This window comes from Triturus cristatus, unplaced genomic scaffold (genome assembly GCF_964204655.1).
Source record: "Triturus cristatus unplaced genomic scaffold, aTriCri1.1 SCAFFOLD_118, whole genome shotgun sequence".
Classification (NCBI taxonomy): domain Eukaryota; kingdom Metazoa; phylum Chordata; class Amphibia; order Caudata; family Salamandridae; genus Triturus; species Triturus cristatus.
The window spans coordinates 2,156,429-2,173,590 of record NW_028187322.1 but is presented as its reverse complement, the minus strand read 5'-3'; the positions used below and the strand labels follow the sequence as shown (position 1 = coordinate 2,173,590).

Here is a 17,162-nt window from a genome sequence, read left to right as displayed (position 1 = left end):
GTAAGCGTACCGTAAGCTGGCTCAGATATATATATTGATTTAAAGGCTATTTTCTCAAAATCAACTGAACTGATTTACACCAAACCTACAAAAGGCACTTCCTTGACCTACGGACTACCTCTCTGCCAAATTTCTAGTAATTCTGTTCAGCCGTTCGGGCTGTAGCCCTGTCTAAAGGTCCTATGGAAAAATGCATGGGAAAAACGCGTTTTGGGACCCCCCTTTTATCTCAGCCCCCGCTTGACGGATCCCCCCGAGACTTTCAGGGTAGGAGCGGAGCGTAGCGCCCCACCTATTTTGAGAAATTCGCGAGGATTCGTCGACCGGCGCCAAAGTTATTCAAAATAGAATGTTGAGGTTTTCCTATGGAAACGTGGTCCTAACTATAACTACCTACTGGCGACCGCCAGTAGGTAATATACACACATATATATATATACACACATATATATTACCTACTGGCGGTCGCCAGTAGGTAGTTATAGTTAGGACCACGTTTCCATAGGAAAACCTCAACATTCTATTTTGAATAACTTTGGCGCCGGTCGACGAATCCTCGCGAATTTCTCAAAATAGGTGGGGCGCTACGCTCCGCTCCTACCCTGAAAGTCTCGGGGGGATCCGTCAAGCGGGGGCTGAGATAAAAGGGGGGTCCCAAAACGCGTTTTTCCCATGCATTTTTCCATAGGACCTTTAGACAGGGCTACAGCCCGAACGGCTGAACAGAATTACTAGAAATTTGGCAGAGAGGTAGTCCGTAGGTCAAGGAAGTGCCTTTTGTAGGTTTGGTGTAAATCAGTTCAGTTGATTTTGAGAAAATAGCCTTTAAATCAATATATATATCTGAGCCAGCTTACGGTACGCTTACCGTACGCTTACGGTAAGCGTACGGTGGCGTGCGCGAGCGCGATTCTGATTGGCTCTTAGATCTTAGTAAACATTCGAATCGGCCGAAACCAGGAAGCGGCGGCCGCCATTTTGTGTATTTCACTCTGAAAAAAAAGAGTGAAAACAAGGAAAGGGGGCAATGAGGAGAGTTACAGACCCCCTAACAATTGTAAGGGGGTCAAAGAAGGACAGAAAAGTACAAAAAAAACATTTATTGATTTTAAAAAAAATCACGGGGTACGCGTACGGTAAGCTCACGGTAAGCGTACGGTAAAAAAAATAAAAATAAATAAATGAAAATCAGATTTAAGAGTTTAGAAATTAGGGAGCTCTAAAAAGAGCTGTTGTGTTTATGGAGTCATTTTTTTAGTGGTACCTACAAGTAAGTACCGATGCAGAGTCTAAGGTTCAAGAGGAAGACTCTGTTCCCTTCATCATTGAAGTGCACACCATCTCCTCTATAAATGTCTTGCATGTCGTAACGCAAGTTGTTGTGGTAAATGGCACCCATACCATAGTCACGGAGGAAAGCAGAAACAGATTTGTTGACGTGCTTTCTTGCTTTGTCAATCTGTGGACAGAAATGATTGGACCAGTTCCATTTTTGCCTTTGGCATATGTTGGAAAACACAAAGGCAGTTTTAGGGAAAAGTGTAAACAGTTGTGCAAAGGTGTCCTTCATAAGCATTTCCAGACCTACCCCAGTCAAAGTGCCTAGGTCATTGCCACCACAGTGCACTATTATGAGGTCAGGGTGTTGGATTTGCATGAAGGATTTCACCAATGGCATCAATTGGTGCCACTTTAACCCTCTCTGACCAATCCATTTAATGTCTACATTTGGCAAAGCAAGGTCTCTCACCATATCTGTTTTCTCTGCAAACTTTTCACTCCAGAAGACATAGCTGTGCCCTACAATCCACACTGTGAACATCTTCAAAGGAGAACTGGATGCACTCAGGAGGTGTCTTTCAGTAGAATGGCAATATGAAAAGAAAGACAGTTTGGAAATGGAGGCATACATATTTTTTACAAAACAAAAAGAACTGATTGGCTGTTTCATACCATTCTAGAAAAAAAACTAGGCTGTATGTGAAAATTAATAGAAGCATGTTTTGTATTGGTACAAAAAAATGTGTAACCAAAGAACAGTACTATGGATTTGCAGTTAGGTTTGAAAAGTCAAGCACTCTTGCTCTGTGGAATTGAAACATTGTGTGTCGAACTTCTGACCTAACTGCACACAGCAGTGTTCCATGAGCTGTTGCTATGGTAGCAGGCAGAAGTCAAGTTGGGGGAAGGGTACTAGGCAGAAGTCAAGTTGGGGGCAGGGTACTTTTGGAAAAGGGTTGGTTTTCAACCAATAGAAATGTGTCATTACATTTGAAAAAAAGGGGGAAGCACTGAGATTTGAAACTTACATGTATATGTGTGGAAAAATAGAGGGAAAGTTTGCCATTATCTGGTTCTGCTGAGAGGAGAGAGGTGTACAGAACAGAGATCCTGGCTCTGATAATCTGCTGTTTGAGTGACACATTTCTTTCACAACTAACTAATTTTAAAGGTGAGTTTACAGTTTGAGAGGGGATGTATGTGGTAACTTAAGAAATGAATAATAGAAATGGGAATTGTTTTTGTTGTAGTTACACATGGTGGATTCATAATGTGTCAGTCTGTAAAAGAGATTTTCACTTGGCCCGAAAAAAAAAGAGCAGTAAGTGTGCTTTCAAATTGGCAAAGAAATTTCGTTTTGGCACTAATGTGAAAACATGACTGTGTGTGCATAGAAGAATTATAGGCAGAAATGTATTGCGTCTTGCTCTGGTGATTTCACAGTTGCAGTAGATGGAAAAGAGGAGCGAATTTTTGGGGGAAGAAGCAGAGGTTTAGCACACACCCATGTGCTTGCCATGTATAGTCATGCACAGTAATTAGAAGCGAGTGGGGTTTTCAGGTTTAAGTCTGTAATGCAAATACATTCAGCATCACTAAGGCTGGTTGCCCCTGCTGGAGTGTAGGCAGTCACAGAGAATACACACGGTGGTGGTCTGAAAAAAAAACAGCTTGGACATGTGCATTTAAATAAATTTAAAAAAAAAGGTTTCAGAATGTGTCAGTCTGTAAAAGTGATTTCAAAGTGTAAAAAGAGATTTTCACTTGGCCCCGAAAAAAAAAGAGCAGTAAGTGTGCTTTCAAATTGGCAAAGAAATTTCGTTTTGGCACTAATGTGAAAACATGACTCTGTGTGCATAGAAGAATTATAGGCAGAAATGTATTGCGTCTTGCTCTGGTGATTTCACAGTTGCAGTAGATGGAAAAGAGGAGCGAATTTTTGGGGGAAGAAGCAGAGGTTTAGCACACACCCATGTGCTTGCCATGTATAGTCATGCACAGTAATTAGAAGCGAGTGGGGTTTTCAGGTTTAAGTCTGTAATGCAAATACATTCAGCATCACTAAGGCTGGTTGCCCCTGCTGGAGTGTAGGCAGTCACAGAGAATACACACGGTGGTGGTCTGAAAAAAAAACAGCTTGGACATGTGCATTTAAATAAATTTTAAAAAAAAGGTTTCAGAATGTGTCAGTCTGTAAAAGTGATTTCAAAGTGTAAAAAGAGATTTTCACTTGGCCCCGAAAAAAAAAGAGCAGTAAGTGTGCTTTCAAATTGGCAAAGAAATTTCGTTTTGGCACTAATGTGAAAACATGACTCTGTGTGCATAGAAGAATTATAGGCAGAAATGTATTGCGTCTTGCTCTGGTGATTTCACAGTTGCAGTAGATGGAAAAGAGGAGCGAATTTTTGGGGGAAGAAGCAGAGGTTTAGCACACACCCATGTGCTTGCCATGTATAGTCATGCACAGTAATTAGAAGCGAGTGGGGTTTTCAGGTTTAAGTCTGTAATGCAAATACATTCAGCATCACTAAGGCTGGTTGCCCCTGCTGGAGTGTAGGCAGTCACAGAGAATACACACGGTGGTGGTCTGAAAAAAAAACAGCTTGGACATGTGCATTTAAATAAATTTTAAAAAAAAGGTTTCAGAATGTGTCAGTCTGTAAAAGTGATTTCAAAGTGTAAAAAGAGATTTTCACTTGGCCCGAAAAAAAAAGAGCAGTAAGTGTGCTTTCAAATTGGCAAAGAAATTTCGTTTTGGCACTAATGTGAAAACATGACTCTGTGTGCATAGAAGAATTATAGGCAGAAATGTATTGCGTCTTGCTCTGGTGATTTCACAGTTGCAGTAGATGGAAAAGAGGAGCGAATTTTTGGGGGAAGAAGCAGAGGTTTAGCACACACCCATGTGCTTGCCATGTATAGTCATGCACAGTAATTAGAAGCGAGTGGGGTTTTCAGGTTTAAGTCTGTAATGCAAATACATTCAGCATCACTAAGGCTGGTTGCCCCTGCTGGAGTGTAGGCAGTCACAGAGAATACACACGGTGGTGGTCTGAAAAAAAAACAGCTTGGACATGTGCATTTAAATAAATTTAAAAAAAAGGTTTCAGAATGTGTCAGTCTGTAAAAGTGATTTCAAAGTGTAAAAAGAGATTTTCACTTGGCCCGAAAAAAAAAGAGCAGTAAGTGTGCTTTCAAATTGGCAAAGAAATTTCGTTTTGGCACTAATGTGAAAACATGACTCTGTGTGCATAGAAGAATTATAGGCAGAAATGTATTGCGTCTTGCTCTGGTGATTTCACAGTTGCAGTAGATGGAAAAGAGGAGCGAATTTTGGGGGAAGAAGCAGAGGTTTAGCACACACCCATGTGCTTGCCATGTATAGTCATGCACAGTAATTAGAAGCGAGTGGGGTTTTCAGGTTTAAGTCTGTAATGCAAATACATTCAGCATCACTAAGGCTGGTTGCCCCTGCTGGAGTGTAGGCAGTCACAGAGAATACACACGGTGGTGGTCTGAAAAAAAAACAGCTTGGACATGTGCATTTAAATAAATTTAAAAAAAAAGGTTTCAGAATGTGTCAGTCTGTAAAAGTGATTTCAAATTGAAAAAAGAGATATACACTTGCCCCCGAAAAAAAAAGAGCAGTAAGTGTGCTTTCAAATTGGCAAAGAAATTTCGTTTTGGGACTAATGTGAAAACATGACTCTGTGTGCATAGAAGAATTATAGGCAGAAATGTATTGCGTCTTGCTCTGGTGATTTCACAGTTGCAGTAGATGGAAAAGAGGAGCGAATTTTTGGGGGAAGAAGCAGAGGTTTAGCACACACCCATGTGCTTGCCATGTATAGTCATGCACAGTAATTAGAAGCGAGTGGGGTTTTCAGGTTTAAGTCTGTAATGCAAATACATTCAGCATCACTAAGGCTGTTTGCCCCTGCTGGAGTGTAGGCAGTCACAGAGAATGCACACGGTGGTGGTCTGAAAAAAAAACTGCTTGGACATGTGCATTTAAATAAATTAAAAAAAAAGGTTTCAGAATGTGTCAGTCTGTAAAAGTGATTTCAAAGTGTAAAAAGAGATTTTCACTTGGCCCCGAAAAAAAAAGAGCAGTAAGTGTGCTTTCAAATTGGCAAAGAAATTTCGTTTTGGCACTAATGTGAAAACATGACTCTGTGTGCATAGAAGAATTATAGGCAGAAATGTATTGCGTCTTGCTCTGGTGATTTCACAGTTGCAGTAGATGGAAAAGAGGAGCGAATTTTTGGGGGAAGAAGCAGAGGTTTAGCACACACCCATGTGCTTGCCATGTATAGTCATGCACAGTAATTAGAAGCGAGTGGGGTTTTCAGGTTTAAGTCTGTAATGCAAATACATTCAGCATCACTAAGGCTGGTTGCCCCTGCTGGAGTGTAGGCAGTCACAGAGAATGCACACGGTGGTGGTCTGAAAAAAAAACTGCTTGGACATGTGCATTTAAATAAATTAAAAAAAAAGGTTTCAGAATGTGTCAGTCTGTAAAAGTGATTTCAAATTGAAAAAAGAGATATACACTTGCCCCCGAAAAAAAAAGAGCAGTAAGTGTGCTTTCAAATTGGCAAAGAAATTTCGTTTTGGCACTAATGTGAAAACATGACTCTGTGTGCATAGAAGAATTATAGGCAGAAATGTATTGCGTCTTGCTCTGGTGATTTCACAGTTGCAGTAGATGGAAAAGAGGAGCGAATTTTTGGGGGAAGAAGCAGAGGTTTAGCACACACCCATGTGCTTGCCATGTATAGTCATGCACAGTAATTAGAAGCGAGTGGGGTTTTCAGGTTTAAGTCTGTAATGCAAATACATTCAGCATCACTAAGGCTGGTTGCCCCTGCTGGAGTGTAGGCAGTCACAGAGAATACACACGGTGGTGGTCTGAAAAAAAAACAGCTTGGACATGTGCATTTAAATAAATTTTAAAAAAAAGGTTTCAGAATGTGTCAGTCTGTAAAAGTGATTTCAAAGTGTAAAAAGAGATTTTCACTTGGCCCGAAAAAAAAAGAGCAGTAAGTGTGCTTTCAAATTGGCAAAGAAATTTCGTTTTGGCACTAATGTGAAAACATGACTCTGTGTGCATAGAAGAATTATAGGCAGAAATGTATTGCGTCTTGCTCTGGTGATTTCACAGTTGCAGTAGATGGAAAAGAGGAGCGAATTTTTGGGGGAAGAAGCAGAGGTTTAGCACACACCCATGTGCTTGCCATGTATAGTCATGCACAGTAATTAGAAGCGAGTGGGGTTTTCAGGTTTAAGTCTGTAATGCAAATACATTCAGCATCACTAAGGCTGGTTGCCCCTGCTGGAGTGTAGGCAGTCACAGAGAATACACACGGTGGTGGTCTGAAAAAAAAACAGCTTGGTTTCATAATGTGACAGTTTGTTATACAGATTTTCACTTGCCCAAAAAAAAAGAGGAGTTTGTGTGCATTCAAATTGGCAAAGAAATTTCGTTTTGTGACTATTGTGAAAAGAAATGTAGTAATATATTTAAATTCAATAAAGAATTTTTTTTTTAGTTTTTTTGCAGGTATTGCTGAAGAACAGTGAACAAAATTTAAGATGCCTACAAAATCTCGAGTTCAAAAAACGCTAAAAAAAAAACTATATTTGAGGACAACTGGAGGACCAAAGTTAGTAGAAGATGCTGATGTTGGGAAAAAGAAAAAATCTTCTGGTAAGCAAAAAAGACAATTCCTAAACAAAATATTGAAAACAAACAAAAATGTACAAAATGTCTGTTCTCGGAAAAATGTAACAAAACCTACAGAACAGCAAAAAATTGAGGATTTAGTTAATGCAAATATACCTTCTGCAATTGAAAAGTTTAACATAAACAGAAAAACAGCATTTAAAGAGATACGTAGAAAAATGTTTCAGAGAAGAGTTATGTCCAATTTGATAAAGGATATAAAGAAATATAAGCAAAAGGCTAAATATTATAAGAGAAAAAAAGAAATTGAAGCCATTGCAGCAAAGGCATTAGAATTAAAAAGGAAACTATTCATATTAATTTTGAATAGGATGCGTACATTAGATAAAATGGTTAATGTACTGAAATCACAAAGCAAAAGCAAAAGAGTAGTGAACAGAACAAATTTTTGTAAAGTGTTTTTAGGAAAGTGGATGCATAGCTCAAGTAGTGAACCTTTTTTTAATGAAGAGAGCTATTTTCAAAGTAATAGTTTGCTGCATGCAGTTGACACCAGAGGTCGTTCATACGAAGTAAAAAATGGTTGCATAATGGAGAAGGAGATAATGGTTCCAAGAGATGAGGTACAAGTGATGGCAGATGAGGCAATGGGGAGACGTCCTAAAGCCCCAGTGTACACTTGGAATTGTAGTAGTATTTGCACTGTGCGTCAGGAATCTATTGACAGATTTCGAGAGTTTCTAAGAGAATATAGTAAAAAAAGTGTAAAACAAAAGATTAAGGTGCTTCAAAGTCTGGATCCATGCAGAGTGAGAGAGAATACTGGTTTGCAGGGTCATTCTCTTGCTTGTCTATCTAGAAAAGTGTGCAATAGTGTTTTCCATCATTTTAGGATGCTGGCTGTTCATCATACTGAAATGAGAAAGTTTGTGAGACGGTTGTATTTTGCCAAAAGTCCAGCAATAAAGTTAAATGAATTGAATAGGGCTCTGTTCCGAGGAACGGTATCAGATGTAGAGAAGGTTGTTGATGAAATTCAGTTTTGTTACTTTGGTCCTGAACAAAACAGTGCAGAGAAGGACACAGTAAATGAGGCAGAAGTGGAAGAGAATGTAGAACCTTGTGTAAGTAAGACATTTAATGATCACATAACAAAATTTGCAATAGTCTCTAATGAAAGACCAAATGTTACTTGTATTTGTTGCCGCAGAACTCATTATAGAAAACAAACTAGGAATGTTGATCTCTACAGAAAGAGTGAAAATGAAGATAATTATAAGTGGATGGATTTTGCAACATATATATTTCTTGAAAATTGTTTTGAATTGGGTGAAGATCAGCGTATTTGTAAATACTGCTACAACAAGTTAGAGGAAAATAGAATGCCGACCAGAGCTGTACATAATAATTTAGAATTGGATGCTATTCCTGCTGAACTTTCTGAATTAAATACATATGAGTCTATACTCATTCAATGTGTTCATCCGTTCCAGACCATAGTACGTATGGAGCCCAAAACTGGTAAATTACCTCCTTCAGATTTAGTGAGAGGTTTAAAAGGTAGAGTGGTGTATTTGCCCTTGGATTTGAAAAAAAATATGGAAACTATTGATGCGGATACTTTGGAAACTGAACCATTAATTATTCTGGTTAATGGTGTACCTACAAAGAATAAGAAGATTTGGCAGGAGCTGGTAGATGTGCGGAAAGTACAAAGAGCAAATTTGTATTTGAAAAAAAATAACAAATGGTATGAATCAATTTATATAGTAGAAGAAGAAGAAGAAGAAGATTTACAAGGAGATACAGAAACACCAAGTGGACAAATTGAAAAAGTGGACAAGTCAAAGGAAGAAGAAATTTATGAACATTTTAGCATACATCCTCTCCATTCGAAAGAAGTTATGGGAGACAATATTGATCTCTTTCAGATGAAGAAAGCAAAAGGAAATCCCGTGAGTGTATGGGAGGAGAGCTTGGAAGCTCGATGTTTTCCCCAGCTGTTTCCTAAAGGAAAAGGAGGACGATACGATGAACGTCCGGAACAGATTCCAGCTTCTGAGTATCGGACTACAAGACTATATGCTGAAGATCCCAGATTTCGACAAAGTATCCCTTATTTGTTCCATCTTTTATTTGAAAGCGACTTGTCTGCACTGTCTTATGCAGTAAATCACATTTTAAAAAGTGGAGTACATTTACAAAATGTGTCTGCTAAGGATTTTATGGAGAAAGTGCAGCACCGAGATGATCATTTGGAAACACAACTGATCAATCTGATGGCTTGTCAGCGTGGGACAAATGAATATTGGTACCGACGCCATGGTGAACTAAAATGCATGTTACGCAATTTAGGAACACCAACATGGTTCCTTACCCTAAGCTGCGCCGAGTACGCTTGGGATGATTTACTGGATTTTCTACGAGAGGCCAATTCAAACATTGAAAACATCGAATACAAGACAGCAGGAGAACTGTGCTCATTGGATCCGGTTAATGTTTGCAGATATTTCAATCATAGATTTGAGGCTATGATGTCCTTCATCTGCAATAAAAAAAATCCACCCCTTGGAGAAGTAGTGGATTTCTTTTGGAGAAAAGAGTACCAGGCAAGAGGTGCTCCTCATATTCATATGCTGCTGTGGATCAAGGATGCCCCAAAGTTTGGAACAGATACTGATGAAGCAGTGTTATCTTACATTGAAGAATATGCAACATGTGCTATACCTAAAAGCACAGAAGAGTACAAGTTAAAGGAGCAAGTTCTACGTTTCCAAAGTCATCGGTGTGGAAAATACTGTCGACGGAAATACAAGAGCAAAGAAAAATACTACACTAAATGTCGATTTGGATTTCCTAGACCTGTTCTTACAAATGGAAGAGTCAACAGTTTTATGTCAGCTGTGAGACATACTATCACAAGAAAATCACCTAAGAATACCTACAACCTTAAAAGAAAAGAAGAATCAAAAAATATAAATGACTACAACCCAGTCATTTTATCCATGTGGAACGCTAACATGGATATACAGTATGTTGCTGACAATTCCATTGCTGTTGCTCGATATGTAACGTCTTACATTACGAAATCAGAAAAAACAGAATTGAAGGAAATGTGGGAAGAGATTTCTCACGAGAAGACTGTCAGTAAGAAGCTGTACAGTTTCAGTTTGAAGATGTTATCGCATCGAGAAATTGGATCCTACGAATGTTCAGATAGATTATCTTCTGCAAGTCTCTACTCGAAGTCAAGAAGAATAATTTGGGCAAGTTTAGGCCTTGCAGCAATGAGAAATCGGGTACTGAAATCTGTTGGAGAAATTGAATATTTGGCACAGTTCGAACCTGAAAGTACAGATATATTGAAAACAAACATGTTGGACACATATTATCCCAAGAGAAGTCATCATCTGGAGAACATGTGTCTCTATGAAGTGCTGCAGAACTACATTTATTCACGGAAAGCTGCAGAAGACATCAATAATGGAAAATATAAAGTCGTTGGTGAAGAAGGATGTTTGGTGAAGCAAACCAAAGGAAGTTTGATAAATCACCGGAAGCTGAGTTGCGACACTACCGACAAGAAAGAATTTTACTACTTGGCTCTTTTACAGTTGTTTAAACCATGGCGTTCAGAGGATGAACTACTGGGAGAATTCCAGAGCTATGAAGATTCTTTTAATGCTTGCAAAGACAGCATACAATGCAGTACATTCTCAACTTATCTGCAAATGTTAAATGAAGAAATTGAACAGGAAACTACAATTGCAGCAGAAATTGCTAGAGACAGTTCTCAGGACAGCCAAAGTTCAGGAACATACAGTCAAGATCCCCTAGGACAACCAATCGTTGAAAATGAAGCATCAATAGCCATGAATGAAGTGGAAACGGCTATGAATCAAGCTCAAGAAGAATTTATAGACTTAGAAAATTTGGAAAGACAACTGAATCAAGAGCAGCAACAAATTTATGAAGAGATCAAAAACAAAATTGAACACGGATTTCTACATGAAAAAAAAGAGTGCTCATGCACATCATTTCATCCAATCAGGATGTATGTAAGCGGACAAGCTGGCACTGGAAAAAGTTTCCTAATTAAAGTCATCAGAAGCTACCTAAAGCAAAAAACAGATTCTACTTTGTCTTGTGTGGTTACTGCTCCAACTGGGTTAGCAGCATATAACATAAAAGGAATCACCTTACATCGTTTGCTAATGTTACCAGTGGAGCATGAGAACAAAATACAATTCAACAAGCTAACTGGAGAAGCATGCTTGGAAGTTTCAAGAGTATTGAAGAAGATGCAAGTTCTCATTATTGATGAGGTGAGCATGGTATCAAACTTAATGCTTGCCTTTGTGCATTTAAGAATGCAGCAAATTTTGAAGACAGACTATGACGTGTTATTTGGTGGAAAACACGTCATCGTTTTTGGGGATCTTTTGCAACTTACTCCGGTTAAAGGACAACCAGTGTTTAATACTGTGACACATGAAGACACGAAGAAGTCATTGGGAAGCATCGGTAATACAAATATTTGGTCCTTCTTTGAGTACAAGGAACTTACAACTAATATGAGGCAAGCAAACGATGAAGAATATGGAAGTATTCTGAAAGATATCAGGATTGGACTACTCACAGAAGCTGGCAAAAAAGCATTACAGACTCGGCTGCTACATAATTTATTTCCAAAGGAAGAAATAGTTGCAGAGAAGATATACAAGAACATTGCAGAAAACAAAAGTGTCATCTGCTTAATGCCAACTCTACGTGAATGCTCAATATTCAATGAGGAGCTTTTGAAATTGGAAAAGGAAGAGATCATGAAATTGGAAGCAGTGGACAAAATTGAGGATGGAAGAATTACTGTCACAGTAACAGGCAAACTGAAAAATAAATTGGACTCACTAGAGAAGAACATCTCCAAAACAGCAGGATTAGAAAAAAATCTATATGTTTGCATGAACTGTAGAGTGTTTTTAAGGAGAAATTTGGATGTTGAAAAAGGCTTAGTAAATGGAGCGATGGGAAGAGTTGTGGGTTTTATTAATTATCAGAAAAAAGATGGAATTGAATGGTTAAAAATAAAATTTGATCAGATAGAGGAAGTTAAAGACATTTGTCGTTGTTCAGTTCGTTTCATGCTTGTGAAAGACTTATATGTACGTAGGAAGCAGTTTCCGTTTTCTCTAGCATATGCTGTAACTATTCACAAGTCTCAAGGATTGACTGTAGATTGTGCATTTGTGAACATTGGATCTAGTGTGTTCAAAGAAGGTATGGCATATGTTGCTTTGTCACGAGTCAAAACATTATCAGGTTTATTCATGATAGACTTCGATGACTCAAAAGTTAGTGCTGATACAAACTGTGTAAAGGAGTATAATAGATTAAGAAGAAGCTATGCTCCTCATTTAGGTCAGTATCCTGTGTTGGAGAAACGTGTAGTTTCTCGTAAAAGGAGAAATGAGAATATCTGTAATGAAGATGTAGAGAAGAGGAAAAAAAAGAGGAGTGATGTAATTGCAAGCAAAAAGAATAAGGAAAATGAAGAACAGGTTGTAGGATGTCATTTTGAAAATAGCTCTGGTGTCAACTGCTACGCAAATGTAGTGCTGAATGTTGCTTTTTATCTGGAAAGTTTGCAAGAGCAGATAATAATAAATCAGGGAAAAAGATTCTGTTCAGAGCTCAGTCTCCTTTTTCAAAAGCTGAGTAAAGATAAAACTCAAATAGAAAGTGCTACTGATATTAGAAAACTTTTAGATGTATGTTCAGGACGAACACAGTTTTCTCAAAATGAACAGCAAGATGCTCACGAATTTTTGATGTATTTTCTTCAGGTAGTGGAAGAAGAAGGAGTTCCCATTGACATTTTTTTTGGTCTCTCTTATAAATGGGAACATAGTTGTGATAATTGTTATAATATAAGTGGTTCTATTGTTGATAATGAAAGGTTTATTTATTTGACATTGCCAGAGAGTAAAACAGTCACTTTTGCAAACTTAGTTAAAGATGCTAATCATAGCATGAAATGTGGTGAGTGTAATTCTGACATGTTATCAACATTAATTTTAAGGGAATACGGACAGTATGTAATTTTAATGATGCAACGATGTAGAGCTGATGGATCAAAATTGGATACTTTAATAAAGAAGTTTACAGGACAGCAATTATCAATTTCAGGAAAAACTTTTGTAACTGTTGCAATAATTTTCCATGATGGACCTACTGTTACTTCTGGACATTACACAGTTTATCTAAAATGTGAAAAAGGATGGACACTGTGTAATGATTCCCAATTGATTTTCAAACAACGTTTGCCTTTTGATTTAGCAAATTCCTATCTAATCTTCCTGAAACCTAAATTTTAGAGAGACTTGGCAAGATCTGGACAAAATAATTTTACCATTTTACAGGATTACCATTGCAATTTTGTAGAAAAAAGATTTTTAAAATTATCATTTGGCCTAAAGGAAAGATAACCAATTGTAATGTGGACTTTTTAAATTTTTAATGCAATTTTGAAAAACCAATAATTTAGAGATTATCGGTAACTTCTGCACATTTTAAATTTTGGAATGTTATTGGACTGCCACTGGAAATTTTTTCAAAAATAATTTCAAAAATTACTATTTGGCCATGTGGAAAAGTAAGCAATTCTATTGTGGACTAAATAAATTATTCGAAAAATTTTCGTGAACCAAAATGTTACAGAGAATCGGTGAGATCTGGACAGATTAAACTTTAGAATTTTAATGGTTTTCCCTTGGAAATTTATTCCAGGGAAAGAATAAAAAATACTATTTGGCCTAAAGGAAATAAAATCAGATGTATTTTGGAGTTATTTGAGATATATTATTGTGAATGTACTTCTGAAACAAAAATATCAGACGGTATTTTAAAGAAAAAAGTATTGTTTTTAGATGACATTTTTTAAGAATAATATGCATTTCTGTAATGATAAGTTTAAGTGAGAAGAGATTCTGGGCTTTTTTAATACAATCTTTGAGATTGTTATTTTTTTTTGCCCGCTGTAAAATGATGAATGCAATTGCTTTCACAATTTATAGTGAAATGCAATATATTCTGAAAACAGCAAAAATAAGGCAAAAATATTTTTGGGGAAAAAATGTAAATATGTGTACTGTATTATAAAATGTTTTAAAAATATTAATACTTTTTTCTTTTTTTTCAGATCGATATAGAAAATTTTCGTAAACTACAACCATTTTAAAAACTATTTTTTAAAAAAACAAATGAATAAATATTTTTTTCAGTGAGTATGGTAAGTCAATAGTAATAATTGTAGTCTTTCAAGGACCTTGTAATGTGAAAAATGATTTTTAGTGTTTTTTTTAAAAAATAAAAAAAAAGGTACGCTTACCGTACGCGTACGGTAAAAAAAAAAAGTTTTTTAAAAAAAATGTAAAAAAAAGATGAAAGATAAGGTTGGCTCTTAAAAGAACCGTTGTGTTCATGCAGGGACAGAGGAAAGGAACCATGGGAAAATCATTCAAAGCTACAAATGTGCTGATCTATTTTGTTATTCACTAGGGAAACACTGGTCTCCCTATAACAAATTAGAGCTTTACAAAATGTGCAATGAATATCAACCTTCCGAAATCGAGGGTTCATTTCCAGAGGGCCAGCAAAAGGAGATTCTCCCCCCACAGATGAAGGGCTCACCTGAGCTGCAGAAGAAGGAGTAAGCTCTGCAGGTGATGGTCCAGGCTGAGCTGCTGTGGATGTACTGGCTCGTCTTTCTGAAGAGTTACCTCCAAAAAGTTGAGCATGTGTCCTTTTGTGTACATCCTTGAGGTGCCTCATCATGGTGTGATTCCCAAAGGAATACTTCCTGTCAGGATTACCTCTAGAAAGTACACGCTGACACAGCTTGCAAGTAACTAAGGGTGCATTCACCTTTTGCTGGCCTTCTGGAAAAGTAAAATAATCCCAAACATAAGAAGGTTTTACTTTCCTCGCTCTCTGCCTCAAGACAGTGCTGCTGGTGCTAGCCTCACTCTCAGAAGAGCTCTGCTGTTCTGCCATCGTATCCCAAAGACAAACCAGCTCCTTCTCCCAAGGGATCACAAGCAGAAATGAGGGGAATGGGTGTGGTGTAGGAGAGTTCTAGAACTGAAAGTAGTTTCAACCAATCAAAAGTTGTGTTTCAAGATCACATGACCTACCGTACGCTTACGGTACGCTTACGGTGCGCTTACGGCAAAAAGTACGCGTGCGCGTAAAAAAGACACGCGCTTGCGCACATGCGCATAACAGTCATTTCCCGGCACTTCCGCGTAACGTGCGCGTGTTGCGTAAGCGCGCACGCGTCCCACGCGCAGTACGCGCGGCTACGCAAAGTGCGTAACTATACGCAAGCAGCGTAGATAGATTACGGACGTTGCGTAAACCGTACGCTTACCGTGAGCTTACGGTACGCGTACTATAAAAAAAAAAAAAAAATCTGGAAATAAATTTTACATGTTTATTTTAAAAAATATATATAAAAAAAATATTTAAGGATTTTAAAAATTAAAGCATAGTCTTTATAAAAGATAAGAAAATTAAAATAAAAATATGTTTGAAAAAAATGAAGAATATAAAAAAAAAATAGCATTTAAAAAACCTTGCAAATTCACTGAAAAAACCATGGGTTTCACACACGTTATAGTTAGGAATTAGCATTTAAAAAACCTTGCAAATTCAATGAAAAAACCATGGGTTTCACACACGTTATAGTTAGGAATTAGCATTTAAAAAACCTTAGAAATTCACTGAAAAAACCATAGGTTTCACACACGTTATAGTTAGGAATTAGCATTTAAAAAACCTTAGAAATTCAGTGAAAAAACCATAGGTTTCACACATGTTATAGTTAGCTGGACATTTTACTCGTAAAAAACCAATGAAATTGCCCCGTTATAGTTAGTTCAGCTAACTATAACTCGCGCGCCCGCAATGCACTGCTGATGACGTCACATATTACATCACTCATGACATGGTCAGTGACATCACTCATGACATCACTGATGACATCTCAAATGACATCACTGATGACATCACTGATGACATCATCTAGTGAATGTGTGTTATTCTGAAAATTAAATATGTTTTATATATGTATATCTCATGGTCGATGGAAGAATAAATGGGTATATAAGTGTCTAAATGGATGATTTGTTTTTGAAAAATTGATTGTGTAACTGACTGATTAAGTGTATCATAGTGAATACATGGCTTAGTGAATAATGTTTAAATATGTAAATATCTGTATCAGTCTCTCACTTTGTGTATAAGTGGCTGCATGGGTTGGTGAGTAGCTACATGGGTGCCTATTTAGGTTATTAGTTGTTTTTTTGAGTATCAGTCTGAGTGTCTGCATGGTTCGGTGGGGGGTATTACGTAGTGCATCGGTGCATGAATGAGTGACTCACTGTTTGTATGTGTTGAACACAGCATGTGTGCAGGACTGTATGGGTGGATGAGTGTGTGTATGGGTGTGTTAGTGAGTGAATGACTGTCTCAATAGTGTCTTCAGGAGTAACTACATACGTTTTAAACTAGTATATGTGACTATTGGTGTATATATGTGAGTATATGTGAAAGTGAGAGATTGAAAGAGTTCCTGTATGAATAAGTATGTGTTTCTATAAGTGATTGTTTAAAAGACTAAGTATGTGTAAGTTTCCGTAGAAGTAAGTGTGGTGGTGTGTGTATAACTGTATATGCAAGTAAATGTATGTTTGATTCTTTATTAGCATGAGTGACTATGTGTGTGAGTAACTCTATGGATGAGTGGCATTGTGTAACAGGATGTATAGATGTATGAGTACATATGATGAGTGAGTACATGTATGAGTGACTGTATAGGACTGTTGGTGAATGAGTGGATGTGTATGTGGATCTTAGAATTACTGAAGAGGTTGTTGTAACTGGTATTGGTATGTCCATTGTTTTGAAATTTTTAGTCTCTATTTTTGAATGTGTGTATCAAAGCTTATATTAAGGTGAGAGGAGGTCTGCCACTCTATCACAAGGATGATGTCATCAGTGATGTCATCAGTGATGTCATTTGAGATGTCATCAGTGATGTCATGAGTGATGTCACTGACCATGTCATGAGTGATGTAATATGTGACGTCATCAGCAGTGCATTGCGGGCGCGCGAGTTATAGTTAGCTGAACTAAC

General features: G+C 37.5%; 1 protein-coding gene across 2 annotated transcripts; it reads left to right on the top strand.

Moving 5' to 3' along the window:
* The first annotated feature begins 1,282 nt into the window (after positions 1-1,282).
* Positions 1,283-15,414, top strand: LOC146771968 (uncharacterized). Of its 2 annotated transcripts, XR_014975147.1 has the most exons (3): positions 1,283-2,452; positions 6,834-6,991; positions 14,166-15,414. XR_014975147.1 is itself a non-coding variant. In XM_085640282.1 (2 exons), the coding sequence occupies exon 2, from the start codon at positions 6,877-6,879 to the stop codon at positions 13,339-13,341; it is 6,465 nt and encodes a 2,154-aa protein (XP_085496408.1). In that variant the 5' UTR covers positions 2,343-2,452; positions 6,834-6,876; the 3' UTR covers positions 13,342-13,790. The 2 variants fall into 2 exon arrangements, 1 of the variants encoding a protein (XP_085496408.1); XM_085640282.1 differs by lacking the exon at positions 14,166-15,414 and having other exon boundaries at positions 2,343-2,452; positions 6,834-13,790.
* The last annotated feature ends 1,748 nt before the right edge of the window (positions 15,415-17,162 follow it).

What these genes read in the sequence shown, in the direction of transcription:
- LOC146771968 (XM_085640282.1), top strand. Translation starts at nt 6,877, where the DNA reads ATGCCTACAAAATCTCGAGTTCAAAAAACGCTAAAAAAAAAACTATAT.